The sequence below is a fragment of the Neovison vison genome, chromosome 6 (genome assembly GCF_020171115.1).
Source record: "Neovison vison isolate M4711 chromosome 6, ASM_NN_V1, whole genome shotgun sequence".
Taxonomy (NCBI): domain Eukaryota; kingdom Metazoa; phylum Chordata; class Mammalia; order Carnivora; family Mustelidae; genus Neogale; species Neogale vison.
The window spans coordinates 121,776,206-121,801,552 of NC_058096.1; the positions used below are offsets into that span (position 1 = coordinate 121,776,206).

A 25,347-nucleotide genomic window follows, 5' to 3' on the forward strand; every position below is an offset into this window, starting at 1 on the left:
AGTTCTCACAAAAGCATGGACCATCGATTCTAGAAGGGAAGGGAGCTTAGAGACGTTCACTCCAGTGGGTCTCAAAGTGTGGTCCCTGGCGGGCAGGAGCTACAGTCCCTGGGAACTTGTTAGAAATGTAAATTCTTGGGCTCCACCCAAACCTGCTGAATCGAAGTTTGGGGGTGGGGGCTCAGCATTGTGTTTTAGGCAGACCTCCAGGTGAGTTTGATGACTCTCAGGTTTGAACGCCACTAGTCTAATCCATCTGCCCTTGATTTAAACATGTAGAGGCAAGGGGCAGGAGAGGGGGAGGGGAGCTTCCCAAGATCACATGATAAGATGACTAGAGGGTACCACACATGCAGGAGAGCAGCCACAGCATGTAGTAAATGACGCATGTCCAGTAAATGACGCATGTCCTAAGTCACCTCATCTTCACATTTGCCTCAGGCAGGGTGTTCTGTGATTATCCCATTGTATGGACTGGCACGCTGAGGCTTGGAAGGGTTGGGCCACCCGCCTGTGTTCACTCGGCTCTTTCTCACCCACTCTAGGGCTTTCCCACTCCGTGAGCCTGCCTGTGCCCTCAGAGACAGGGAAAGTCAGGCCTGGACTTGGTCCCTCGCAGCCCTCACAGCAAATCAAGTGGGTCCTCAGTTTCTTCTCCCCCTTTCTCTAGGTCACTTTCCTTCCTCCTTTTCTTCTGCTAGACATTTCCCCCATTCTTTCTGAGCCCCTGGGTCTCTGGCATTCAGGCTGGGATATTTTTCACTCATGGATACCCTGTCTTATTCCATAAGGGATTTAGGGGCGGGTCAGCCTGCAGAGATCTCTCTCTGGTCTCATCTCCCAGAAGAGCAGACTGTGAGCAATGCTGTGATGAATGATTTTTGATGGGATAATAATTAATAAAGTGATGCAATGCTTCCCCTAATTTTTTAAAGCTGTGAGCAGATGCTGGTGTTCCCTGAGAGCAGAGCCGGAGCCCATCTGTCCTCAGGCCAGGATGGAGGGGGCAGGGAAGCTCTGCAGGGCAGGGACTAGGGAGGTCCAGCAGAGGACTGGAGCCAAGGTCACGGGGAAGGCCTGCTCAGCCCCAGCACAGCGAAAAAGTTAAGTGGAGGCTGGGCCTGGAGCCACAGCTGAGGAAGAGAAGCCCCTAGGCTGAGGTCTCCTTCAGGCCCCCGGATTCCTACAGCAGGGCCTCCCTTCTCCTGCTGACCCACGCCACAAACTTCTCCTCAGTTCTCTTCTCAGTACAGCTGAGGTACGCCAGAAATTTCTGAAGCAATTATTCCTAAACACTTCAGTAACCAAAAGACGAACGGCCAAAAGAAGACGTTAGAAGGAAAGAAAGAAAGCCTCTTAGCACACATCACACCATTCCCTTGTCTCACAGCACTGTGAAATGAGAAAGGCAGGTGTTTGTTTCTCCATTTCCCAGATGCAGACACTGACGCTCCCAGAGGGCGCCCAGCAGGTAGCCGAGCCGGAATTCTCCCTGCCTCTGCCGAGGGGTCTGCCCAGTGAGCCTGCGGTCACTTTTGTGTGGCACACTGACCAATGGTCCTGCCGCCCTCCATGTCCATGATGAGTCATAGCTCCAAAGTCCATGCAAAGTGATGTCCCTGGTGCCCACCGCTCACTTCTTTTTTGCTCTGTGGAATGTTCTAGTATCTGGATACACCACAGTGTATTGACCCGTTCACCCGCTGAAAGGCCTCTTGGTTGCTTCCAAGTGTGGACAATTGTGAATCAAGGTGTTGAAAAACATCCATGTGCAGGCTTTTGTGTGGACACGTTTCCTTATTTAAGATTTTCGAGCAGCAGGCCGATGGGATGAAAACAGTGTTTGGGGTCGATGAGGCTGTGGTGTGGGTTGGGTGGTGTGGGACAGGAATCAGGAGGAGACGAACATGGTGATCTGGGCAAGAGGAGACACGGTGGTCCAGGGAGGTGGCCGTGGGAAGGTCAGATCCAGAGTCCCTGCAGGAGGGACGGCAGGAGATGACGAGGCAGACGGGACTTGGAGGGGCCCAAGGCCCCACGTTGGGAGAGAGGGCTGGCCTGTCTGAGGAGCAGAGTGCGTCGGGCTGGAAGGAAGGAGATGGCTCATTAGCAGGAGGTCTATGCGGCTCCCAGTTTAACAGAAGTAGGCTCCCTGGCTGGGAAGATGGTGGTGGGGCTGCTCCCTGGGCCTGCCAGCACCACCAGGGGGCAGGAACAGTGTGGGCTTCGGGACTAGACAAGTCTGGGTTTTAATCCCAGCTCCTTTGCTTGATCCAACCTGTTTCCTTGTCTGTAAATGAAGTTTTCTCTCTCTACTCCCGGGGTTGCTGGAAAGTCAAAAGAGCCAGTGGGGGTGAAGCTATCCCTGGGGTTGGCCTACCATAGGCACTCCGCACTCTGCACCCAGCCCCGCATGAAATAGGAGCCAAGAAGCTGCTTCCTGGGGACCTATCAGCAGAGCCAGCTTGACTTATGATTTCTGTCTCTGTTTTCACAGGAACTACCTCTTCAGACTCAGCCTTGCCAATGTTTCTCTCCTTCAGGTACATTTGCCTCCTTTTTCTTCCCTTCCCTTCCCTTCCCTGTGATTTCCCTGGGGTTTGGGAGCTGGGGCTGGGGTAGCAGAGGGAGCAAGATTCAAAATTCAGCCCTTAGGGGCAAAAACAGGAGCCCCATGGGCATGGACTCAGACTGGCTTCCAGGTAACTGGGGGAAGGTAGCTGCAGGTGGGGACATGGCCACATAAACACGGAGACACCCGGGGCTCCTGCATCATGGAGATGGGCTGCTGCCGCAGGAGAGAAGGAGCATGTGGGTGGGGATGACCAGCTGGCCCTGTTTGCCTGGGAACAAGGGGTCCCAGGATGCAGGAATTATGGTGCGAAATCTGGGACATTATTGGGCAAACTGGAATGGTTGGTCCTTCTTAGTCCTACAGGAAGGTCTGAGTTTTGGCCTCGAGAGAAAGTGTGTCCCTGGTTCCTTTCTTAGCTTGGCCTGAGTGATCCCATTCTAACACAGCATTTTCACTGAGCTGTGATTGATTTATTATCTGCTGCCAAGAAGGACTCCCCAAGCATAATTCCCTAAGTGCTCTGGGAAGCATTTTAATGGGACTCCTTGATCCAGAACATTTATCCCAGATTGAGAAACAGATGCCAAACCACCTCTGCAGAGGCAGAACATTCTAGAAAAAAGTCCATCTCTTCCTCAGTGAAGGAAAAGACTCAGTTCTTGTGTCTGGGAGGCTTGAGTGTTTATTTCCTCAGAACTGGGGTGGGGGCGGGCAGGGTCTCTAAGACAAGCAGACTCTGACCTCTAGAGCTCACAGTGTAGCCAAGACAAGATGATGAGTGCTGCCTCGGACCTTATTACGGAATGGTTATAGGAGGTGGTCAAGTGCTGGGCTGTTTGGTACAGGATTTCACAGCAAAGGGCATTTGGGGAAGGCACACTTCCTTGGTGAGCTGTTGTGACATTCTGGTCTGGTTTCTTCCAGCTGCGCCTGGGTGTCTACCCACAAGGGTCACATTGCAACTGGTTGCCAGAGGGGCGGGGAAATAGAGCAGGAAAGGTGCAACCATCAGAAGGGAAGGGCCCAGAGGACCTATGACAAATTGAAAGGAAAATGCCATTCATGCATTTATGGGTCCATCTATCCTTCAGTCCTTATCTTAAGCAGCCAAGCCGCCCTCCATTCATCCACCAACCCACCCAATAAACATTTATTGAGTACCTACTGAAAGCCGAGTCTGTTCTCAGGCATGGTACTAGGCATTTGAGATCCAAAGGCGATCCAGGCTCAGTCACTGGCCTCAGGAATAAGCAGGTGAGATCACAAATTATTCCCTGTCCTGGATGGGGTATCTGTGGCACGGTCCTGGGTCTGGACTATGGCAGCTTCCAGTGGCCTGCCAGCTTGGTAAACAAGTGCCCGTCCAGAACTTAGTCACCATTTGACAGCCACAGAAAATGAAGCCAAGATGCCAAGCCCAGCAGGTCAGGGCCTGGGGAAAGTTGGTGCTGAGGTGGTCGAAAGTGGGTGGAAGGAAGTGGATCCAGGGGCCCTGCCCTGAGCTCAGGCAGTTGGCTTTTTTTAGGTCCCCAAGGTCTGCAAATGAAGGTCTTCTAGGAGCAGTACTAGAGCAGTAAAGCGGTCAAAGAGAGGAGAAACGGATGCACAGAAATAAAAACGATGCGGTGGGAAGCATGCAGGGCTGGGTGAATGCTAGGTTCAACGACGGCCCAGGGGCATGAGGAACCCATCAGGCTCTGCATGGTCTGCAAAGCTTTCTTGGAAAGCTTTCCTTGGGCTGGAACTTGAAGGATGGGGGTTTGCCAAGCAACTGAGGGGGGTACACAGAGGTGTGAGATAGCATGGGGTGCTGAGGGGCCCAGTGCTCAGGATCATGGGGTGTGCCTGGGAGAGGGGTGGCAAGTGAGGCCTGGGGAAAGAGAGGCGCCACACTGGAGGGTCTTCATTGCTGAGCTGAGGAGTCTATATGTTAATTTGAATGCAATGGGGCTCACCAAAGTGTTTTAAGCAGAGAAGTGGCATGACCAGTTTTGGTGTTTAGATCACTTGGCCTGGGGTAGGGAATGGATTAGTGGAAGAGCCAGTTAGGAGGCAACTGCCAGAACCCAAGTGTGTAGTGAAGAAAATGGAACTAAGGCAGTGGAATGGGGATGGAGAGAAGAGAAAGATCTTCAGGGGACAGAAACACACAGGGTCACAACATCAAACATACCCAGCACAGTCTTCCCCGTGAAGGTGACCCCTGGAGTTGGGGAAGTTAGCAGCCCCAGAGGGCTTAGCCAAAGGCTTAAGTCCCTGTGGTGCCACCTAGGTTTCTAGCTTCCAGAGCTGGGTAGCATAGATCAGGTTGGGAATGGAGCTAGCCTGGCTCGTGGCTCGTGGCTAGTGGCTAGTGGCTAGCCAGTGGCTAGTGGTTCACCCTTCACTGCCCACTAGAGTCATCAGGAGAGATTTAAAGGTGCCTGGGTGCCACCCTCAGAAATTCTGACTTGATTGGTCGAGGTACAGCTGGGCACTGGGATTTTTTTTAAAATCGCGGGTGATTCCAGTGTGCAGCCAAATTTAGTATCTTTTCTGTAGGTGCTACCCAGCTGTTTTGGCCTCCCCAGGTGTCCTTGACAGCAGATCCCAGGTCCCACACCTGATCAGATGTTAGGACTCTCTGGCTTGCTGATGAGGTCTGGCATTGGGTTCATCCTTTTCTGTGATGACCTGGCCTCAGCCCTAGGAAGAGACCTTATGCTGGCCCCATAGGCACACTGGGGGCTCACACTAGGGGCAGGGCTCAGCTTCAGCAGTGGCAAATCAGCCACAGGTGCACCAGGAATTGGTTTTACCACCTTACCAGGGGGTCTCTTTGGGGCCTGATCTCAGGAGTCCAGAGTGGATTCCATGACAGAACTCAGGAGAGGAATAAATACTTTTCATGCCCACATCCACCCTGTAGTGAGTACCTTCTGACCACAAAGTGGAGAGAGGGAGAGAAGTTGGAGTGAGCTGTGTAGCATTCCCTGGAGAGGCTGGGGGGGAACCCCGGCCTCCAGTCCCCTCGTCTGTCATCTGGCCTGGTGAACAAGCCCTGACTTTTGACCACAGAAGCCTGACCTCAACAAGTGCCCTTCCATTGCCCTCTCTGGGGCTTTGGGTCCCTGCTTATAAACTTTCAGTCTGCAGCATTTGCTATCCAAAGTGGAGCAGACCACTGCCCACAGTAGAGAGGAAGGGCCCAGCAACCCTCCTCCTGCCCGGCTTCCTCTACTCCCCATATGCCCCGGGTGTCCCCATGGCTCTACCTCTCCTTGCAGCCAAATGATCACCCCACTGGCCCCAAGGTAGGATTTAACCAAACTTAAAGCTCCATGCTTTATTGATAGTTTAAATAATTAAAGAAAATCTAATCACAAACAGTTTATGCAAACCAGCGTCCATTAAAAGGACTTCTAAGTACCTGACCCCTATTAAACAATTTATGTAAATGACTATTTCTTCAGGAAAATCGAAATGCTGAGCGTGCTAAAGGGAGGGGAGATGTGTGAAGCAGCACAGAAGGCGTGTGTGCACGTGCACACGTGTTTGTGTGTGTGCGTGTGCGTGTGTGTGTGTGTGTACTCATGCTTGTGGACAGGAAGGGGAAGTCAAATCGCCTCATCTATGGAGTTTATTTATTAGTGTAACTTAAACTGGTTTGGGGAAAGAAAAGGTGACCAGTGGTCCACAGTGACAGGGGCTACAGTGTGATGAGCTAACTTGGATTTGTCAATTTTCTGCCCTTTGCTGGAGGGGTTCCAAGGGATGAGTTGACTGGCGGCCTAATTGCAATGGATTTATGACCTTGGGCTGCCAGATGTCCCGAAAGTGCAGAAACGCGGACTGTTCTGCACATACATGTCAGCACGCATATGGGGCTTTGTTCGGCCTTGGCAGTGAAGCTGATTCTGAGCTCTCTTCTAGTTATCGCTACATTCTCCAGCCTCGTCTGGCAGCGATCAAGTTCTTTGAAATGTAACCTCTGCTAAATAGTGGACTTAATGCTCAGAGGATATTTTAATGTTGAGTCATTGTCCAAGGGAGGTGCTGAGTCTCTGCAAAGAGTTCTCCAGTTCCTGATCAACTCGTCCGTTCTCTCCCATAGCAAAAAACCATGTAGTTACCAGAGATTACCATACTGGAATTTCTGGGACGGTCCTAGTTTAAAGCTTTATGCATGGCACATCACTTGATATACATATCTATCTCCACATCTTCACAAAAACCCACTAAAAGGACGGTGAGGAATTTTTAATTGTTCGGATCCACGATGACAGAGAGATGTCAATGGAGAAGAGTTTAAACATATTTCAGGGAGATGGGACATGGATGGACAGTCATAACTGATTCAGCAGAGCAGAACAGTTTATAGAAGAAAATATGGCAGAGAAGTAAGCTGAACCCACTGCTCCCGAAGGGCTCAGAAATTGGGTTGCTAGGTATTGTGGAATGTGAGGATGACATATAACGTTAAGACGGGGAACTAGTTGAAATTGTCTAAATTGAGAGGTTAGAATCCAGGGTTCCTATCCCATCCCACATAGCAGTCCCATCATCCATTTTACCCCTCCCCCAACAAAGGGAGACTAAGACCCTTTCTCTAAAGAGCTAACTGGTGAGTCTCCAAAATTTAAGACTCCAAGAAGGCTAAAGGACGCTAATGGGGTATGCAGCTAAAACAGTGTTTCTCTCCTTTCTCTCTTTGTGCAATTATTTATTGAAGAAACCTGGTCATTTATCCTATAGAGTTTTCCACAGTCTGGATTTTGCTGATTGCCATGCAAGTGGTACATTGTAACATGTTCCTCTATTCTCTGTATCATCTGTAAATTGATTGCTAGATCTAAAGACTTCATTCAGTTTAGATCGTTGCAAGATTGCTTACTTTGTAGATATTATTGTGTGCTTTTTTTTAGGACACACAGAGTATTCTGTTTTTATCAATGTTAGCAGCCATTGATGATTGTTTCCCAGATCCATTAATTCTGCAGATGTTACAGTGTATGAGCTGGATTCTACAAAGAAAAACTTTTCATCTCCTATTTGGTTACTCAACCATAGAGTCCTATAGGAAGCGCAGGATAAATTTTGATATTCTTTATTTACCACTTTTCAAAGAATTTGCTAGTGTCTTTCAATGATCAGTCTGTCAATAATGATCAGTTAATTTTATTCTTTACTTCTTATTATTACAAACTCAAAATGGCTTTAAACATTATTGAAGTGTTTCAGTCCATTGGAGTTATCTTTCATGACTATCCCATCTCTGCAAGTAGGGGGCCTCTTCATTTTAGTTCCTGGGTCTTCTGACATCATGACCCTGGTTGCCTTTGGTTGCATCCTTGCTGTTTGATGTGAGGAGATGTTCCAGACTTGCCTTGTTGTACATTTCCTAACCCCAGACCTGGAATCAGCCATTACTCTAAGAGGCCAGTTCCTTTCAGTGGGAAATAGCTAGTGGATTTATTTTTAAATATTAAAAAATAGCCCCAAATCACTAGACCTATCAGGAAAGCCTCTAAAGGGATGGAGAAAGACCAAAACAAACAAACAAATAGAATTAAGAAAGCTGTAAGAAAACAGGGACAATAAGAAAAATATAAGAAAACATTTTTTAAAAGGAATTAGAAAAAATGAATTGAATCTTCTGAGATATAAAAATGTTTTGTAAAACAATAAATAAAAATATGGAAATTTAAAATGTGATTGGGGAAATAAAAGTTGAATCAAAGCAATAAAAGATGAGGTTGAAGAAAAATCTCCCACAAATTAGAACAACAACAAAAATAAGTAATGAAGAACAGGAGAGAAATAACGGAAAATTAGAGGATCAACGGACAAAGGGCAACAGTTGACTGGATTAATGAACTACAAAAAAGGGAACCGAGGAAAAGGTGAGGAAGATATTAAAGATGAAATTGCATAAGAATATCTGCCAATGTGGAGGACCAGTCTTCACATTGAAAGGGCTGAATGAGTTCCCAAAAGGGACATGCACTAAAGCACGTCAGTGTGAAATTTAGGATATTGTTATGAAAGAGAAGACCCAAAAACCTAGAGTCTAAAGAAAAAGAAAATGGTCACTACAAAAGTTGGGGAGTAAGAATTACATCAAACTTTGGGGCGCTTGGGTGGTTCAGTTGGTTAAGATCTGACTCTTGATTTTGGCTCAAGTCATGATCTCAGGGTTGTGAGATCCACACCCACGTCTGACTCTGTGCTGAGCATGGAGCCTGCTCAAGATTGTTTCCCTCCCTCTCTGTCCCCATCTCCTCAAAAAAAAAAAAAAAAAAAAAGAATTACATCAGACTTCTCATAGCAACACTGGAATCTAAAAGACAATGGAAGAACAAATGCCTTTAAAATTTTGAGTGAAGATTATTTCCAACCTAGAACTCTGTATCATAGCTACCGATCAAGTATGAAAATAGATGAATCAGACACACAAGAATTTAAAAAAATTAATCTGCCATGGGGAACCTGGCTGGCTCAGCCAGAAGAGCATGGGATTCTTGATCTTGGGGTTGTGAGTTTGAGCCCCATGTTGGGTGTGGAGATTACTTAAATAAATGAATAAATTAAAACTTTTAAAAATTGATCTACTATGTTCCTTTTCTTAGGAAGGTACTGGAAATGTATTTCACCAAAATAAGCAAGTAAATCAAAAAAATGGGAAACATGGGATTTAGCAAAAAGGAAAGGAGAGAAGGTAAGTCCAGGGATAACAACCAAATAGGAGACCCCAGGAGCAACCAGTGCACACTGGGGCAGGAGGCCGGAGGCTGGGGCAGGAGGGAGAGGACAGGAATGAATGGATGATCAGAACCATTTGTATTTACATGATACAAGTGATATTGAGAGGGATTTGTAACACCTGTTGAACACTCGGGAAGAAATTAATGGTAAGTACATCGCAAAACAAGCAAATGAAGAAAACCAAGGCAATTATTCAGTCCAGGAAAATAAAAAGTTGGTCAAGAAGGAAACCTCATCAGAATAGACATGATTGCATGGACTCTCAGATGCACATTTTCACATTTTAATGAGTCTGAAATCAGGCCATGTCTTTCTGTGGCTTCTTACCATCACCGTCAGCCAGACTGTCGTCCTGATTGAGTTGTCCTCGCCTATGCAGGCGTGAACTTGGCCATTATTCTGATAACAGCAACCCATTAAGATTTCAGGCCTCAAACCATTTTAGGATCATATGAGGAGGGAATATGAGTCCTGATTTTTTGGAAAACTTTCTGTGGACACCTTCTCATAAGACCAAGAAAGTACCAGCATCCCAACTTACAGAATGGGATCCATAGCTTGGAAGAAAATTCTGGAGACCAGAGTGGAATACCCTTTAAGAATTGCTGCATCCCTGAAGCCCCAGGCAGTTCAAAAACATGATCCTCGAAAACAAGCAAACAAAACAAATGAGCACGGACCACTGTAAAGTGACTCAGAAGAGGCAAACTCTGAATTCAAAGAAGGTTTAAGAATACTTAATTAATCTTGTTTCTGTTTTTCTTTTTTGTACATACAAGATTGATAGATGATAACAATTGTAAGTCTAAATAAGAGCACTTTCAATACATTAAAAATTTAAGTAATAAAGATTTGATTGGAATATATTTCCTTTCTTGGTATTTCATATTGCAATCAATGGTGTTTTATATTCAGCGAAATCCAGGGCACTGGTTGGTAGTAGTGAACAATTTGTATATATTCATAATAATGCAAATACCAATGTTGATTTTAATTTAAAAACAAATAACTATTTTAACATTTTAAATAGTATTATATAATTACAATGAGAGGATGGGGAAAAGGGAAATGTATGTGTGCTTTGGGGTGGGGGAGAATGGGATGGGTGATTGGGAAAAATCTTCACCTCCATAACAGGAAGTCAGAAGAGAAAGTCTGAGACTGATACATATTTTTGAGAAATTGGATTAAAAAATTAAATTAAAAGAAATTCTATTAAAACATACACATACACAGAAACAGCTAAAAGCATTGAAAGTAGTTGTCTTTAGGAAATAGGATGAGGTGGAGGAGGAGTGGGTTGTCGGGTTTTTTTTTTTATTAATTTTTTCATATCATTTGACTTTTTCAACTCTGTACATCATTACTTGGACATAAATAATTTTTAAAATAAAATAAAAATTTTCAAAATGACTCAAACAAGTCTGTTCTGTGCTGTTATCATTATAAATATACATATCCTTTTCAGGCCATATGTTCTAACTTTGGGCTTGAGAAATGTATTCACTGTGAGTGAGAAGCTGCAGGATATAACAGAGAGGGCTCAGCTCTAGTGCTAACTGTCTGGGTTTGTATCTTAGGTTTGTTGCTAATTGGCTTTGTGACCTTGGGCAAACTGCTCAACCGCTCTGAGCTTCATTTTCCTCGCCTATAAAATGAGCAAAAGTCTACATGTTTCACTGGCAGTGAGGATCCAAGAGGGAGGTATTGTCAAGTCTGTGGCACAGTGCCTGTCTGGGTATTCAGCCCAGGGTAACGTGAACTGCTTTTGATGGTGCACAGCTGTCCTCCCTACCCACCCAGTGGAACTCCCACCCCCTTATGAGCAAGGGCCCTTTGCCCACCAGCTCCCAGCCCCTCCTTCCCACGCAGTTTCCCACTGTCTGGAGCTTCAGGCCCAAACCTCTGCAGTGGGCCATTGCTCTTGTTGGGTCCCTGGGGCCCCCTGAGTTGCTTATTTATGTCCCTCTTTCCTCTCACATCAGGCTCAGCCAGGGAGCTGATGGAGGTCTGAGGATGACAATGGTTCCACTGTTCCTGTCCAGATAAACCCTATGGCTCTGAGGTCAGATGCCAGGGGTCCTTTGCCCTCCAAGGTCTGGGAGCAGAGGTCTGCCTGTGCTCCAGGCCTGGCATGGCAGAAGGAGCCCAGTCTGCTCATAGCGCTGACGGAGGCATGACCAACTTGTCCCCCCCACCCCCCACCTCCTGATTCCAGGCTCTGCAGGAGTCAGCCCTCCCTCTGCCCCACAAAGCAGCCGCCTGGGGAGCTGTGGGTGGACAGCAGCCTGCTGCTTCCTCTCCCAGCCCCCTTCCCCTCCCACACCCTGGCCCTGGAGCTCTGCAGGCAAGAAGGAGCTTTGTGAGAAATTAAAAGCAGGTTGGCTTTGTTGTTTTTGTTGTTTCCTGTTTGGATAGGAGGACTGCTTACTCCAGGCTCCCTCTCCCAGGGCAGATAGGCAGTTCAAGTTTATCCATGTGACCCAGAAATCTATAAGGAGCCCCACTCCAGGGCTGGTGGCATTGCCGGGACATGGAGGGTAGCGTTCCTCCTGCCGCTGCTCTTCAGAGGCTGGGAGGGATGTGAGAGAGTAGAGACAGAATGGGTGAAGAGGAAGGGGGGGTCCTAGGTGGAACCGCCCTCTCCTAATGCCAAGAATACTGGGGAACACAAGTCCCTGAGCGAAAGCCCCATCCCCAAGCACCCCATGGTGCACCCCACACAGAACAAGGGTCATGCTACAAGGGAAGCAGGCAGCACAGAGTCGGGGAAGGGGGAGCAATTAGGAAACGGGAAGCCTGAGGTTCTGAGACAGTGGGAGGAAGAGAAAAAACACACAGATGAAGAAAAAAAACACAAGAGAAAAAACACACAGAACCTGGGTTCCAATCCCTGCGCTACCACATGGCAGCAGCAAGTCACACAGAATCAGAGTTTCTTTACCTGTTAAGGAAAAACAAAACTGAACACTTTGCAAGATAATAGTGGGAAAATGAAATAGGTCTGTCTCTAAGGTTTGCAAATCTAGCCTTTCCTCCCTCCCCGCCTCCTACCCATTTGAGAGCCATGTGGCCCATAAGGGAGGCACATTTTCCATCTCCCACTCTGGGTCTGGGGTGGTCCTGAAGGTCCTCCTTGGCCACTTCCAGCTCCCTGGATGGCCTGGGGGAGGAAAAAAGGTGAGGTCCTAGGACAGAGCTGCCTAGGGATGATTCAGCATGGAGACATTGTTACTGCAGACCTCCCTGACCCAAGTGGGGGCAGTGTTGGACTGAGGGGATGTCCTCCTTAAGGTCTCTGTGTAAGGAGATCTGGCAGCCCTCTGAGTTCCCATGGATGCAGAGAGGGGGACACTTAACCCCACTGGCTGTCATTGACCCTTTCCCAGCTCTGGTCCTCTCCCAACCCTGCCTGCTGCCTGCCACGACAGTGAGCAGCACAGCCGTGTGATGTCTGTGTGCTCCTCCCACAGGCCACAGAGTGGGCCTCCAACGAGGACACGCGCCGCTCCTGCCAAAGCAAAGGGAAGACCGAGGTAAGTGGCTCTGGGGGTCCAGGGGCCTGACTTAGAGCTGGTGGGAGGCTTGATGGAGGGGCACCATGTGGGGACAGGGCTGCCTGCGGAGAGGCCCAGCCTGGAAGAGTGTCTGTGTGTTTTGGGGGAGGGGTGTTCTGGGGGCAGTTAAAGAGGCAGCACTGAGCATGGGAGCAGGCAGTGGTGAAGCGGGCTGACCTGGGGGTGGAGGTGTGAGAGGAGGGGAGGTCCACAGAGGCAACCTGAACTTCGGAGCAGGGTGCATCAGGGGCAGAGGGGAGTGTTCTCAGATGTCTGTGGTGCAGTGGTGTGAAGGAAGGAAAGCCAGGCCCACACGGGGTGCATGGGTCCCTCTCTTACTTCTCTATCCCGGTTGCTTTAGGAGGAGTGTCAGAACTACGTGCGAGTCCTGATTGTCACTGGCCGGAAAGTGTTCATGTGCGGGACCAATGCCTTTTCCCCCGTGTGCTCCAGCAGACAGGTGGGGCCCCCTCGGGGTAAGGCAGACTCAAGAGGTCACGGAGGGGTGCCTGGGTGGCTCAGTCATTTGGCTCGGGATTGTGGTCCTGAGATCACGGGCTTAAGCCCTGCTTCAGGCTCCCTGCTCTGCGGGGAGCCTGCTTCTCCCTTTTCTTCTGCCTGCCACTCCCCCTGCTTGTGCTTGCGCTCTCTCTCTCTCTCTGTGTGTCAAATAAATAAATAAAATATTTAAAAAATAAAAACAGTAAAGAGGGCATGGAGAGAGTCTCTCACCCAGACACCACAAAGAGTGAGGTTGCCAAATTTAGTAAGAACAAAAACCCCAAAACAAAAAAAGAATGCCCACTTAAATTTAATTTCAGATAAACAGCAAATTATATTTTAGCTTAACTATATCCCATGAAAACTTTGGGACATACTTATGCTAAACAGTAATATATCAAAATTCCAATTTAACTGGGTCTACTCTATTAGTCAGTCAACCTCACCGTGGAGGGTCCTGACTCGGGGGGTGGGGCAGGGAACAGAGGCCGAAGGAGCTCCTGGCACAACCTCCTCCCTCCGTGATGGCGGCTCTCTCAGAGGGACGATGGTGGTGGTGGGGAGTAAGGAAGAGGTTGGAGACAGGGAGACCAGGGACCCAGGAAGAAGCAAACTCTGGGGCTCGGTGGGGAGGGGAGAACATGCAGCCCCTGGGTCTCAGGGAAAAGTGCCCCTATCTCCCCATCATCCCCAGGTGGGGAACCTCAGCCGGACCATAGAGAAGATCAATGGTGTGGCCCGCTGCCCCTACGATCCGCGCCACAACTCCACAGCTGTCATCTCCTCTCAGGGGGAGCTCTATGCGGCCACCGTCATTGACTTCTCAGGTCGGGACCCCGCCATCTACCGCAGCCTGGGCAGCAGGCCACCACTTCGCACGGCCCAGTATAATTCCAAGTGGCTCAATGGTAAGGGGGCGCAGGCCCAGGGGTGGGGGCATCTCCTGCCAGCCAGCCTGCCCTGACCCCTTTCGGTCCTCGTCCCTGCCCGCCTCTGAAAGGGATCACACCTCCTCCCTTGAGATGCCCAGAATTGGGCCAATGTTTCACCAAGGACAGTAGTACAGTGGAGATGGACTTCAAATGAAATCACAGGTGTACCCAGAACAAATGGAGGGGAGGATATGAGGGCTGAGGAGGAGTTGGGAATTCATTAGGAGAAAGGGTTACAGGAAAGAACAGATTAGGAGAGGGCAGTAGGAGTTTCTTTTCCCTTGGAGTTGAATTCCTGCTTCTCCACTGACTGGCTGTGTGGCCTTGAGCACGTACTTGACCTCTCTCTGCCATAATGTTCTCATCCGTAATCAGAGGATAATCACAGTACTTACCTCATAGGTTGTTAAGAGGATCATATAAAGTACTTATAATAATGTGTGGTGTGCAGTGAGGGCTCAGTAGCTCATATTAACTATTATTATAACTTCATAGTGGAGGTGGGAACAAGGTTAGCTAGAGCCCCCAGGTCCGCCAACTGTCCAGGGGTGCCAGGATGCCCATCTGGGAAAACGAAAGTCAACTCTGTCCCCTTCTTCCCCACTGGCCTGACCCACCCCTTTGTTCCTCTTCTGCCCTGCAGAGCCAAACTTCGTGGCAGCCTATGATATAGGGCTGTTCGCATACTTTTTCCTGCGGGAAAACGCGGTGGAGCACGATTGTGGACGCACTGTGTACTCCCGGGTGGCCCGAGTGTGCAAGAACGACGTGGGGGGCCGCTTCCTGCTGGAGGACACGTGGACCACGTTCATGAAGGCCCGGCTCAACTGCTCCCGCCCAGGCGAGGTCCCCTTCTATTACAACGAGCTGCAGAGTGCCTTCCACCTTCCTGAGCAGGACCTCATCTACGGGGTCTTCACCACCAATGTGTGAGTCCCTGGCCCGCTGCCATCCCTTCTCCGCCTCGTGGACCAGTGGGGTTGGGCACGTCCCTCTCTCTGGGCCTCTGTTTCTCCTTCTGTAAAGTGGGGAGTGCAACAGCACTCCAGCCGGTCTTTGGGGTAAACTTGTTCCCAGATCCTACATTCCTCCCTTGCTGTGGCTTGCTGCCTTTGGAGGGGGGAGCACTTTTTCTGAATTGTTGAAGGGCAGGCTGAGGCCAGATCTGAAGAAAGTAAGTGGAGTTGGATTATGGCTCCGTGCAGGAAGAAATTGCTGGGGGAGAAAGGAAAATGGCCTGCCTTGGATGAGGGGATAGCAGCCCTGGGAGGGTCCAGGAGCAGCCCCCTATGGGCAAACTCCGAGAGAATTCTTTCTGGTCCCTTCCAACCTCAGGACTCCACCATCCTGCTAAACCTAAGCAGCAGAGTCTTCTGGCAGTCCTGCCAGCACTGGGAGACACAGGCTGGGCCTCGGAGCCACTTTGGTTTCCTGGGTGTAAGGAAGGGTAGCCCTCATGGAGATCACGAGGCCCTCCTCGCCTCATCCCCTTCTATGTAAAGGCTGACCCTGTCAGGTGATTGTCATGTACAGAGTGCTGAACAGGCAGCAGGACCGAGGAACACGTTTGTCGTACAGAACTCTGTGCGGGATTCTTGGTGAGGACCTCGGAAACATGTGAGCGTAGAGTGCCATGTGCTTACCCTGGGCCCCCAGTAGCAGGGACTGGAGGAGGGCCAGGCTAGCTACAGGAAGCATAGTCTGAGGGGATGGACAAGGATGAGGGTAAAACTGGGAAACAGGAGCAGAGAGACCATCCAAGGCAGAGGGACACCCAGGCATCGCAGTCCATGCAGCCCATGAGCCAACAGCCAGGAATTAGTGACCAGTCCGGCAGTTGGCACCAGAAAGGGGACAGCCATGAGGCAGGGGCAGGAGCTGCTGTAGAGGCATGGGGAGAAAGTAATGACATCGGCATGGATTGGAAATAGTTTCTGTATTATGTACCTTCTCTATGTCAGGTGCCTGTTGTGGTGGTGCCTGTCACAAGCAGGGGTACCAGTGAGCAAAAGCAAAGCTGGCTCTGCCCTTAAGGGACTTACCTTCTAGAAATGGGAGTTATTAAACGTCCAGTTTTAACTGTGATGAATGCTACAAAGGGAAAGGGCAGTGCGCAGGGAAGTCTCTGCCAGTGTGGAGGGAGGGATGGTGATCAGGGAGGGCTTCCTGGAGGAAGTGCCATTTACAGGATGAATGGGAGTTAACTAGGGGAGAGGACCATTTCAGCCCAAGGGAACAACATACTCAGAGCTTTGGAGTGGGTAGACCAGTGTGGCAGGACCCTGGGGGGTGAGGAAGAGGAGAAGCAGGAGAGGAGGCTGAGGGGCTGGGACGGGAAGAATTATGTCCTTACAGACTGCTTCAGTGTTTTGATCTTTATTCTAAGAGCAAAGAGAAATTATTGAAGGGCTTGAAGCCAGCCAGAGACTAGCTTGGATGCGTATTTTGAAATGTTCACCGTGGCTGCTGTGTGGAGAATGGATTCCAGGAGACTGGACAGGCTGTAGTAAGGGCAACCACGGAGGTGATGGAGGTGCTGAGGCAAGGCAGAAAGGGCAGGGAGGGTAATGGACACCTTTGGGAGAGGGAATAAATGCAGAGAACAGAACTGGAAACATTTGTTGACATGTTATGGGTTCTGTGACCTGTTCACATCGGACTCCCAGAAACGCCTGATCCTGGGACTGAACGGGTCTCACGAGGCTGTCCGGCCCAGGCTGGGGTGGGCAGCAGCAGGAATCAGTGGTTTGATAACCAGCTTGAAAAGTCAAATAAAATGAAAAAAGCAGAATAAAATGGAATAAAAAAAGTGGAGTACAATACATTTGGTAAGGGTATTGTTTCATGAAAATGCTTTACAGATGTGTGTGCTCAGGTGCATGTTGTAATGAGACATATTTCTGACAGTGGGCTCCAGATTAAATGTCTGAAAAACACTAACTTTATCTGACCCTCCCACTGGAGAAGGGAAAGGGGTGAGGAGCTAGCACAGAATTCTCCCAGAGGGCTTCTCCTCAGGGGGCCTTTCCCAGGGTTTCCAGAGTGCGGGGACTGCATGCCCTCCTTCTGTGACGCCGCTGGTGTGCAGAGCACTGGGCTTGTGCTAGGTCCTCGGCAGGCCTCGGAGCGGTGCCACGTCATGCCTGGACGGCCACCAGTGGGGTTCAAGGCACCAATGCCCACAGGAAGGGCAGTATCCCACCACCTCTTGCCTTTCAGAAACAGCATTGCAGCTTCTGCTGTCTGCGCCTTCAACCTCAGCGCCATCTCCCAGGCTTTTAATGGCCCATTTCGCTACCAGGAGAACCCCAGGGCTGCCTGGCTCCCCATCGCTAACCCCATCCCCAACTTCCAGGTACAGCTTCTCCTCCCTTTTCCCTCTCCTCACAGAGCAGCTTTCCCTAGATAACCAGTCCCCAGCTGATTCCCAGCTGCTTGGTCCAAACACCGACCCATCCGTGCTGGTCTGCACCCATCTGTGGGGTCTGCGAAGATTCCCTAGCACGGTGGAGTGAGAGCGGGAGAGTGGGTGGCACGCAGAGCAAGGGAGCACGCTCTGAGCGATCTCTAAATGTGACTTCACACCTCCAGGGAGACTCAATATAGGGAACTAGGGGAGCACTTACAAGCTGTCTGCTCAGAACTGGGGGATTTTTAGCTGGAGTTTGCTTGCAGTCTACCCAGCCTGGGTACTATTTCCTGGAGGGTCTGAGTGCCAGGAGTGGTCAGGGCCCAGCCATGGGTGAGGGGAACATCCCTAGTGCTGTGATGGAGAAGAGGAAAGAGCCATGAGGCAAAGGAAGCTACTGATGGTTAACTTTGGAATCTATCCAACTTCCTGCCCACCGGGCAGTATGGAGTATGGGAAGACCTCAAGTTTTGCAGTGGGATCATCCTGATGGATGGGTCAAGTCACCGAACCTCCCAGAATCTCTTTACCCTTTTCTGGTACTGGGGATAACACTCTCAACCTCAAAGATAAGGGCAAGGGTTAAACACGCACCTGACAGGATGCTGCATAAAAGGTAGCTGCCCTCCAGCTCCGCTTTAGAAGGCACAAGAACTTGGAGCTGGTAGGAACACAGGATGGGGAAGGCAGGTTGTGGCCCAACATGGGGGCGGAGCACCTACAAAAACAGTAGAAAATCTCAGGGCACTTGATATCCACACTCAAACGATTCATTTTTCGATAACCCAGCCCCTTTTTCATCCCCCGCCCCCCCTTCACTGTCCCTCGCAGGTCCCTCCTCCGCATCTTCCCAGCCTCATTTTCCCTTAGTTCTCAAGGAAGAGGCATCTCTCCTCCCAGGAAGGGGTTGCAGGGAACGGAGGGAGGATATCAGGGTGGGGGTGGCGAGGCCAGGATCGGGTAATCACGACCTGCCCGCGGGCGCCTGGGTTATGATAAAGAAGGGCGGCCCGTCCGCTGGGCCCGCGTGACCCCCACGCCCTCCCCGCTGTAGTGCGGCACCCTGCCAGAGGTGGGCCCCAACGAGAACCTGACGGAGCGCAGTCTGCAGGACGCGCAGCGCCTGTTCCTGATGAGCGAAGCTGTGCAGCCGGTGACCCCTGAGCCCTGTGTCACCCAGGACAGCGTGCGCTTCTCACACCTCGTGGTGGACCTGGTGCAGGCCAAGGACACGCTCTACCACGTGCTCTACATCGGCACGGGTGAGCCCTCGGCGCGCGGCCCTGCCCCGGGTCGGGAGGTGGTTGAGGGGCGAGGCCGGGGCTGGGCCTTCAAGGCCCCCTTCTTCCGGCCCCTCCAGAGTCGGGCACCATCCTGAAGGCCCTGTCCACCGCGAGCCGCAGCCTCCGTGGCTGCTACCTGGAAGAGCTGCACGTCCTTCCCCCTGGGCGCCGCGAGCCCCTGCGCAGCCTGCGCATCCTGCACAGCGCACGGGCGCTCTTCGTGGGGCTGAGCGACGGCGTGCTGCGGGTCCCCCTGGAGAGGTGCGCCACCTACCGCAGCCAGGGGTAAGCCTGGGCCGGGGAGTGGGGGAGGTGTTGCAGGGCGGGTGGGCGGGCTGGCCCTGGCCCTGGCCCTGGCCCTCTCCAGGCTTAGGCCCTGCCAGTCACACCTCGGAGGTGACTGGAGAGGCAGAGCTCTGAAGCCGCCTGGAGTGGCTTCCTGACCCAGTCTCCAGTTGTTTGCTTTTGGACAAGTCACTTAACCTCAATTCCCGGGTCATAAAATATCCGCAGGCTTTTTGTAAAGGTTAATTGGGCTAGTCTGCATATACCACTTATCACTGCCCGGGGAAGGTGTGTGCTTTCCCAAATGAGGGTGGCTGCTCTATTCCTTGTGTCAACCCCGCAGCTCGGGCCTGTCAGCCGTCTCTAGCTTACTTGATTTATTCTCAGCCCCTTTAATCCAGAGAAAGGTCTTTATCTTTGAAACCACAGGACTTACTACCCAGATGTGTAGGGAGATCAGAGAGGACTCTGTCTCTGAGTCAGCATCAGAATTTTGCTTTTCTTCCTTCGGGACTTAGAAGAGACAGAGAGACCTGGCTTGGGTGCGGTGGGGATGAGGAACCATGTGGAGCTGTTGGTTATATTTGCTTCCCAACTGCTTCTGGGACCTTAGCTTCAAGTGGATTCATGAATTTGGCAATAACGGCACTGGCATTTCAGGGGAAAAACAAAAACCTATTCCAAAGCCAAATGGAAATGTATCTCTGATTCCTACCATGTGAAGCTCCCCCCGAGCTGTGCCCCTTCATTTTTGAGATAAATCAAAAGCTGCCTTAGCTGGCACAGCCGCAGCCGTGTGGGCTCCCATGGCCTTTGCAACCCAGAAGCTTCCTGGCCGCGCCCATCTGTCCTCGAGATCTGAGGGACACATGGTACCCCTGCTGCCGAGGGTCGTTCTCCAGCCCCTGTGGGATGTGCCAGGAGCTGAGCAGAGGGCTGGACGCCCGGGGAGGAGGCTGGATGGTCACAGGGTGGCAGCCAGGGAAGAAGAAAGGGAGAGCAGACACTTAGGCTCCCCTCGGCCCCAAGCCCTGTCTCCAGCCACAAAACACCTGACATTTACCAAGCTCTAGTGCTCAGAGCACTTTGCAGGACTGTGGATGTGGGAGGAGGGAGACAAGATGAAATGGGCGCAGGACACTCTCATTTCCCCCAGCGCTGTGGATGTCTGGTAGTGGACATGTGGGGAGGGACAGTGGGGCATTGTAAGTGGGGCTCCCATGGCAGAATTGGGCTTCTCCCTCAGCTCCGTCATCTCCTAGCTACATGATCCCGAGCAAGCTACTTCAACTTTCGAGGTTTCTTCTTAGGGGAAAATAGGAGGAAACTGTAATGGAGCAAATGATAGTTCATTCTGGCAGAGATATTGTAAGGACTGGGAATTCCATTCAACAGAAGTGCTCGTGCATGGTAGCTGGCATCCTTATTCCCTTCTTATCTCCACAAATGCATGGCGGGGCCCTGCAGCCGCCTGGGTTCTCTGGGGCCTCAGCATCTGTGACGCTGGGTTCAGGCAGCACTGCTTGGCACGAATCGCAGGCTCTCTGCTGACGGCCTTTCCCCTGTACCTTGTGTTCTGCTTCAACTCCTGTGTTGTTATTAAACTTTTCATGTGTGTCTTGTTGCCTAGGAGCTGGTAAATCTTTGAAGGCAAACCCACTACTATCCCAGTAGTTTTTAGACTTCACCAGGGGGCCACGTCCAGCCCAAGGCACAAAGTGGCCTTGCACACATGACTGATCCTTCAGCTCATTGATCATATGGCCTGAGAGGAGGTTGGTGCAGGAGAGGAGTGGGGAAGGGGACTCAGGCCAGCTGGGAACGCCAAGGGAAGATTGGATCTGAACCTTTGCGTGTGGGCACTGAAGTGGTCTTTGAGCCAGGGAGGGGAGTGATAGGCAGCGTGAATAGGTGTTTGACAAAGATCAATCAGACAGTGGTGAGTGGCATTGTCAAGGGGACAGACGGTTGGCCAGTGTGAGCTAGTGTGGCTCTGGGCCAGATATGAGGATCTGCAGGGGAACCAGGGGAAGGAAAATGCCAGGACATTGCCCCACTCACGTGACGCTGCAGAGAAGGGACAGGGAGGTTGCATCCCGTGGCCGGGTGGAATGGCAAGGTAGAACAAGGTCAGTTTGGAATCTGATACTTTCACCCTCTCTGGATTCCTGAATTTGAGATAAGAGTGCTTGACATGTACAATGAGACACTGCTGTAATGCTCTAGGTGGATCTGAAAATGTGAGGTCTCATGATTGCGAAGGTAATAAAATGACCAGAGTGAGGCCCTGTAGTCACCAACCTTGTGCACCCCAGAGTCTGGAAGCCAACTGTCACACTATATCTGAATTTGTGCTGTTGGGGGCAGGTTGTCACAGGGTTTTAGGTTTTACCGTGTCCTAGCATAGACATTTCATGCTTTTTTACCTCATTCCTTCCAAAGCTGGCAGGAGGATGAGGGTGGATTGGCAGAGGCTTTTCAGACAAGCCCCGGAATCCAGGGGCTTGTCTCCAGTCCCCTCCTTTGGCTCAGGCAAATCACAGCCCCATGAGGCATACCCAGGACCCTGGGCTGGCCAGAGAGAGATCGGGGCCCACAAGAGGTGGGGCAGAGTGAATGAGCTGCTGACAAGCTCTGCAAAGCAAGTGTTTTATGTGTGAACCGCCTCCTCCCTCCCTCCAGCATGCCTTTCATGCCGCACTGGAGGGGGTGTGGGGGTGTCTACACTGGTTGGCTCAGGAAGGTGGCTTAGAGAGTCCTTCCAACCTCACTCCCTATAGGAAATCTGGGTTTTCCTCCTTGGCCATCTGAAATGATGGCCACTTGCTCCCACTCTCCACCTTGGACAGCTCCCGCTGGGAGACGAGTGCTCCCCCCTGCTGGAATCTGCCTGCTCTTCAACTTACACCATCCGTCTCCGTCCTGCTTCCCAGCCCACGGAATGAACCTGTTCCCTTTTGTAATGGCTGCTTGAGACACTGCAGTAAAGAAGACATGGTGATATGTTATTGGTCTAATGGCCGCTTTTATGAAAGGAACAATCAACTGATACCCATTTTTGCAGGCAGACACGCTTTAATTCTCTCCTTGGAGCTTTAATTTGGTTAAGAACATTCCCTGCTCTGTAAGCTTTGGAGTGGTCTTGGGCCAAAAGCAGCAAATGTGGCCAGGAAGAGAGCTTGAATATTGGCTCTGGGGGAGTCGTGTAAGCCCCGTCAGGCGGCCAGGAGCGGGGAAGGGCAGAGCAGGCATGTCTGTGGACAATCTGGTTTCTTTCTTGTCTGGGAGAACTGAGAGCCGGCTGAGAGGGTAAGGGACCCCAAGTCAGGGTTCTGGGGCCAGTCTGGGCTTTTCTTCCCTTCCTTCTTATTCTGTCATGGATTGGAAAGACAAGGCTTTTGGTCTCTTGGCTTGGGAGCCCTGACCAACATGGCCCTGGAACAACAATTCTCCACCATGCTGTTCCTGAGAATCACCTGGGGAGTGTTTAAAAGCTTCCAGTGGCTGGGCCAACTTTGGTCCCTAATGCCCAGAGATAGGGGGGTTTTTTAAATTTTGTTTGCTGAAGCTTTTTAAAAGATCCCTAGGAGTTTGCAATTTGACGTCAAAAGTCTAGTCTACTGGCTAGACCGTGGATGAAAGAAGTAGCATGAGGCAAAATTGCATTCCTCAAGAATCACCTGCTTTTATCTTGTACAAACTGATTCCAATTTTCTGTTCTTCTCCATTTTCTCTACTGACAGACATTCGTTTCTGATGAGTAGAATTTTATTTATTATTATTATTCATCCCTAGTCATGGCTCTCTTTTATTTAATTTGTGTTGCTTCTGAAGTGCCCTGTCAGCTGGTTCTGGAGTTTGAGTCTGCCTTCTGAGACCTGACGGAAATACCCTCAGGAGTGTGGGCTTCAGTGAGTTCTGATGGGCTGGATTTGCTAGTGGCAAGTTTGGTCCATGCATCAGCCAGAGAGCAGAATCTCGAAACCACATGTTGCTGGGACTACTTTGCCTATGTACTGTATCTAGTCCCATGGTGTCTAGTTTGATGCATTCTGCTGGTGAAACACCCCCCGCATCAAACCAGTGGCCCCAAATGAAAATATGAACACACTTATATTGTACAATTTACACAAATTGTCCTTGAGTCAATAAAATGGAAACAGATTTTTGAGTAAAATGAGCATTCTGGATTCCTGGGCAGGCGATAGTGTGCTTGCTGGGGTCCAGCATGGGCCTCACCCACTGAAGCCCCAGGCATCACCCCCCTTAAATGAGGTCACGGGCTGCCTGAGCAAGGGGCAGCATCTTCAGCTGCTTCTGGCAACAAGGGAAAGCCCCACCCCCTGCTTGGTGAGCTCTCTCATATAACCTTATTTGTCTTCGGAACCTGACATGGTCCATTGAACTCCACTGAAAATAAAGAACTCACCTGACGGGAGACTCTCCCTGAAGCTTTGAGAAGAAAGAAAGATTCTATCCTGGAGACACCAAAAGGAGAAAACCCTTGACTCCTTCATAGATTCCTTTCACCCTTGACATCCTTGGCCGCTTTGGCCCATCAAAAATCCCTCTGCAGAGTCACGTCATGGTGTGGACTCCCCCCACCTCCCTTTACCTGAAGCCTATTCTGCTTCCTGGCCTCCAGTTTCTGCCCCCACTCCCAGTGCTCTCTCTAGACCCTGTCTTGCAGGCCCACTGCTGGGGAGCAGCCAGGTCTGGTAAAAGGGGTGGAAGTTGGGAAGGGGAGGCAGAAGGGACCCAGAATCCCCTGGGGTTGGCTATGGGTTCATCCCAGCAGAGGGTACTTCCTTCAGGCTCCAGAATCTGATACTCCGTTTACTTAGCAATGAATAGCCAATTCTGATTCCATAATTTCTACGCTCTTTTTCTCCTCCTTGAAATCTTACTATTTAGAGATTTGTTTTAAAAGTTTTATTTGTTTATTTAGTTTAAGTAATCTCCACACCTGAGGTAGAGCTCAAACGCATGACCATGAGATCAAGCATAACACACCCTTCTGACTGAACCAGCCAGGGACCCCCAACATTAACTTCTTGTTGTTGTTAAAAACTGCAAAGGATTCTCTCTCTCTGTGTGTGTATGTGTCAAATAAATAAATAAATCTTTGAAAAAAAAATTGCAAAGGATGGGACGCCTGGGTGGCTCAGTTGGTTAAATGTCTGTCTTCAGCTCAGGTCATGATCCCAGGGTCCTGGGATCAAGCCCCACCTCAGGGTCCTTGCTCAGCAGGGAGTCTGCTTCTCCCTCTGCTGGCTTCTCTCCTTGCTTGTGTGCTGCCTCTCTCTCTCTCCCTTTCTCTCTGACAAATAAATAAATAAAATATTTAAAAGAAAAACTATAAAGGATACAATGAATACATCTGAAGGAGAAAGGGAAGAGAGGAGCCCTAGAACGTGAGAAGTGGAGGCATCCGGGACATTCATTGGTGTGTGAACCATTACCTTCTCTAGGTCATTGCAGATAGACCAGCCCTGAGAGCCCGGGAAAAGGGATGTGAGCCACGTGATTCCCTCTCTTGGCAGCCTGCATTCATTCTCATGATGCTGACGCCCTTGACTCTGGTTCCTGCTGCTGAGCAGCACAGGCATGTGGGTGCCCAGGAGGGGACCATGCCTTGGTGTTCCCTGACCCTATGCCTGTGGCTTGAGGCATGGGGCTAGGTTCCCTCAGGGGGTGAAGTCAGACACAGCCTCCAGCTGGGAGCTGGGAGGCAGGACCATGGTGGAAGAATCATGGTCAAGAAGTCTAGGCTCCTAGAAAGAAGAATTCTAGTCTCTAGCCTCAGCTTTGCCATGTGTAATTCATGTGATCTAGGTGACACTCCTCTTCCCTCTCTGTGACTGTCTCTTCCTTTATACAATGAAAATGTGGTGTTGTGGATCCCAGTAATTCTCACCTTGGCTTCCATTAGAATCACATAGGAGCTTTTAAAACCTCCTCCTTCCTCCCTGGACATTTTTGTATGGACGGGGCAGGTATTGGTGTTTTCTAAAAGCTTCTTTCGTGATTCTAGTGTGCAACCAGGGCTGAGAACCCTGAG

General features: G+C 50.3%; 1 protein-coding gene across 2 annotated transcripts in view; it reads left to right on the forward strand.

Moving 5' to 3' along the window:
* SEMA5B (semaphorin 5B) overlaps positions 1–25,347 on the forward strand; it is a 113,708-nt gene that overhangs the window by 82,024 nt on the left and 6,337 nt on the right. The window contains exons 4-11 of one of the 2 annotated variants that reach the window (XM_044252204.1): positions 2,498–2,543; positions 12,793–12,855; positions 13,238–13,336; positions 14,072–14,285; positions 14,953–15,238; positions 17,529–17,664; positions 18,773–18,980; positions 19,079–19,286. In XM_044252204.1, the coding sequence (XP_044108139.1) occupies positions 2,498–2,543; positions 12,793–12,855; positions 13,238–13,336; positions 14,072–14,285; positions 14,953–15,238; positions 17,529–17,664; positions 18,773–18,980; positions 19,079–19,286 (1,260 nt within the window). The remainder of the gene's footprint in view (positions 1–2,497; positions 2,544–12,792; positions 12,856–13,237; positions 13,337–14,071; positions 14,286–14,952; positions 15,239–17,528; positions 17,665–18,772; positions 18,981–19,078; positions 19,287–25,347) is intronic. The other variant, XM_044252202.1, reaches the window with a different exon arrangement.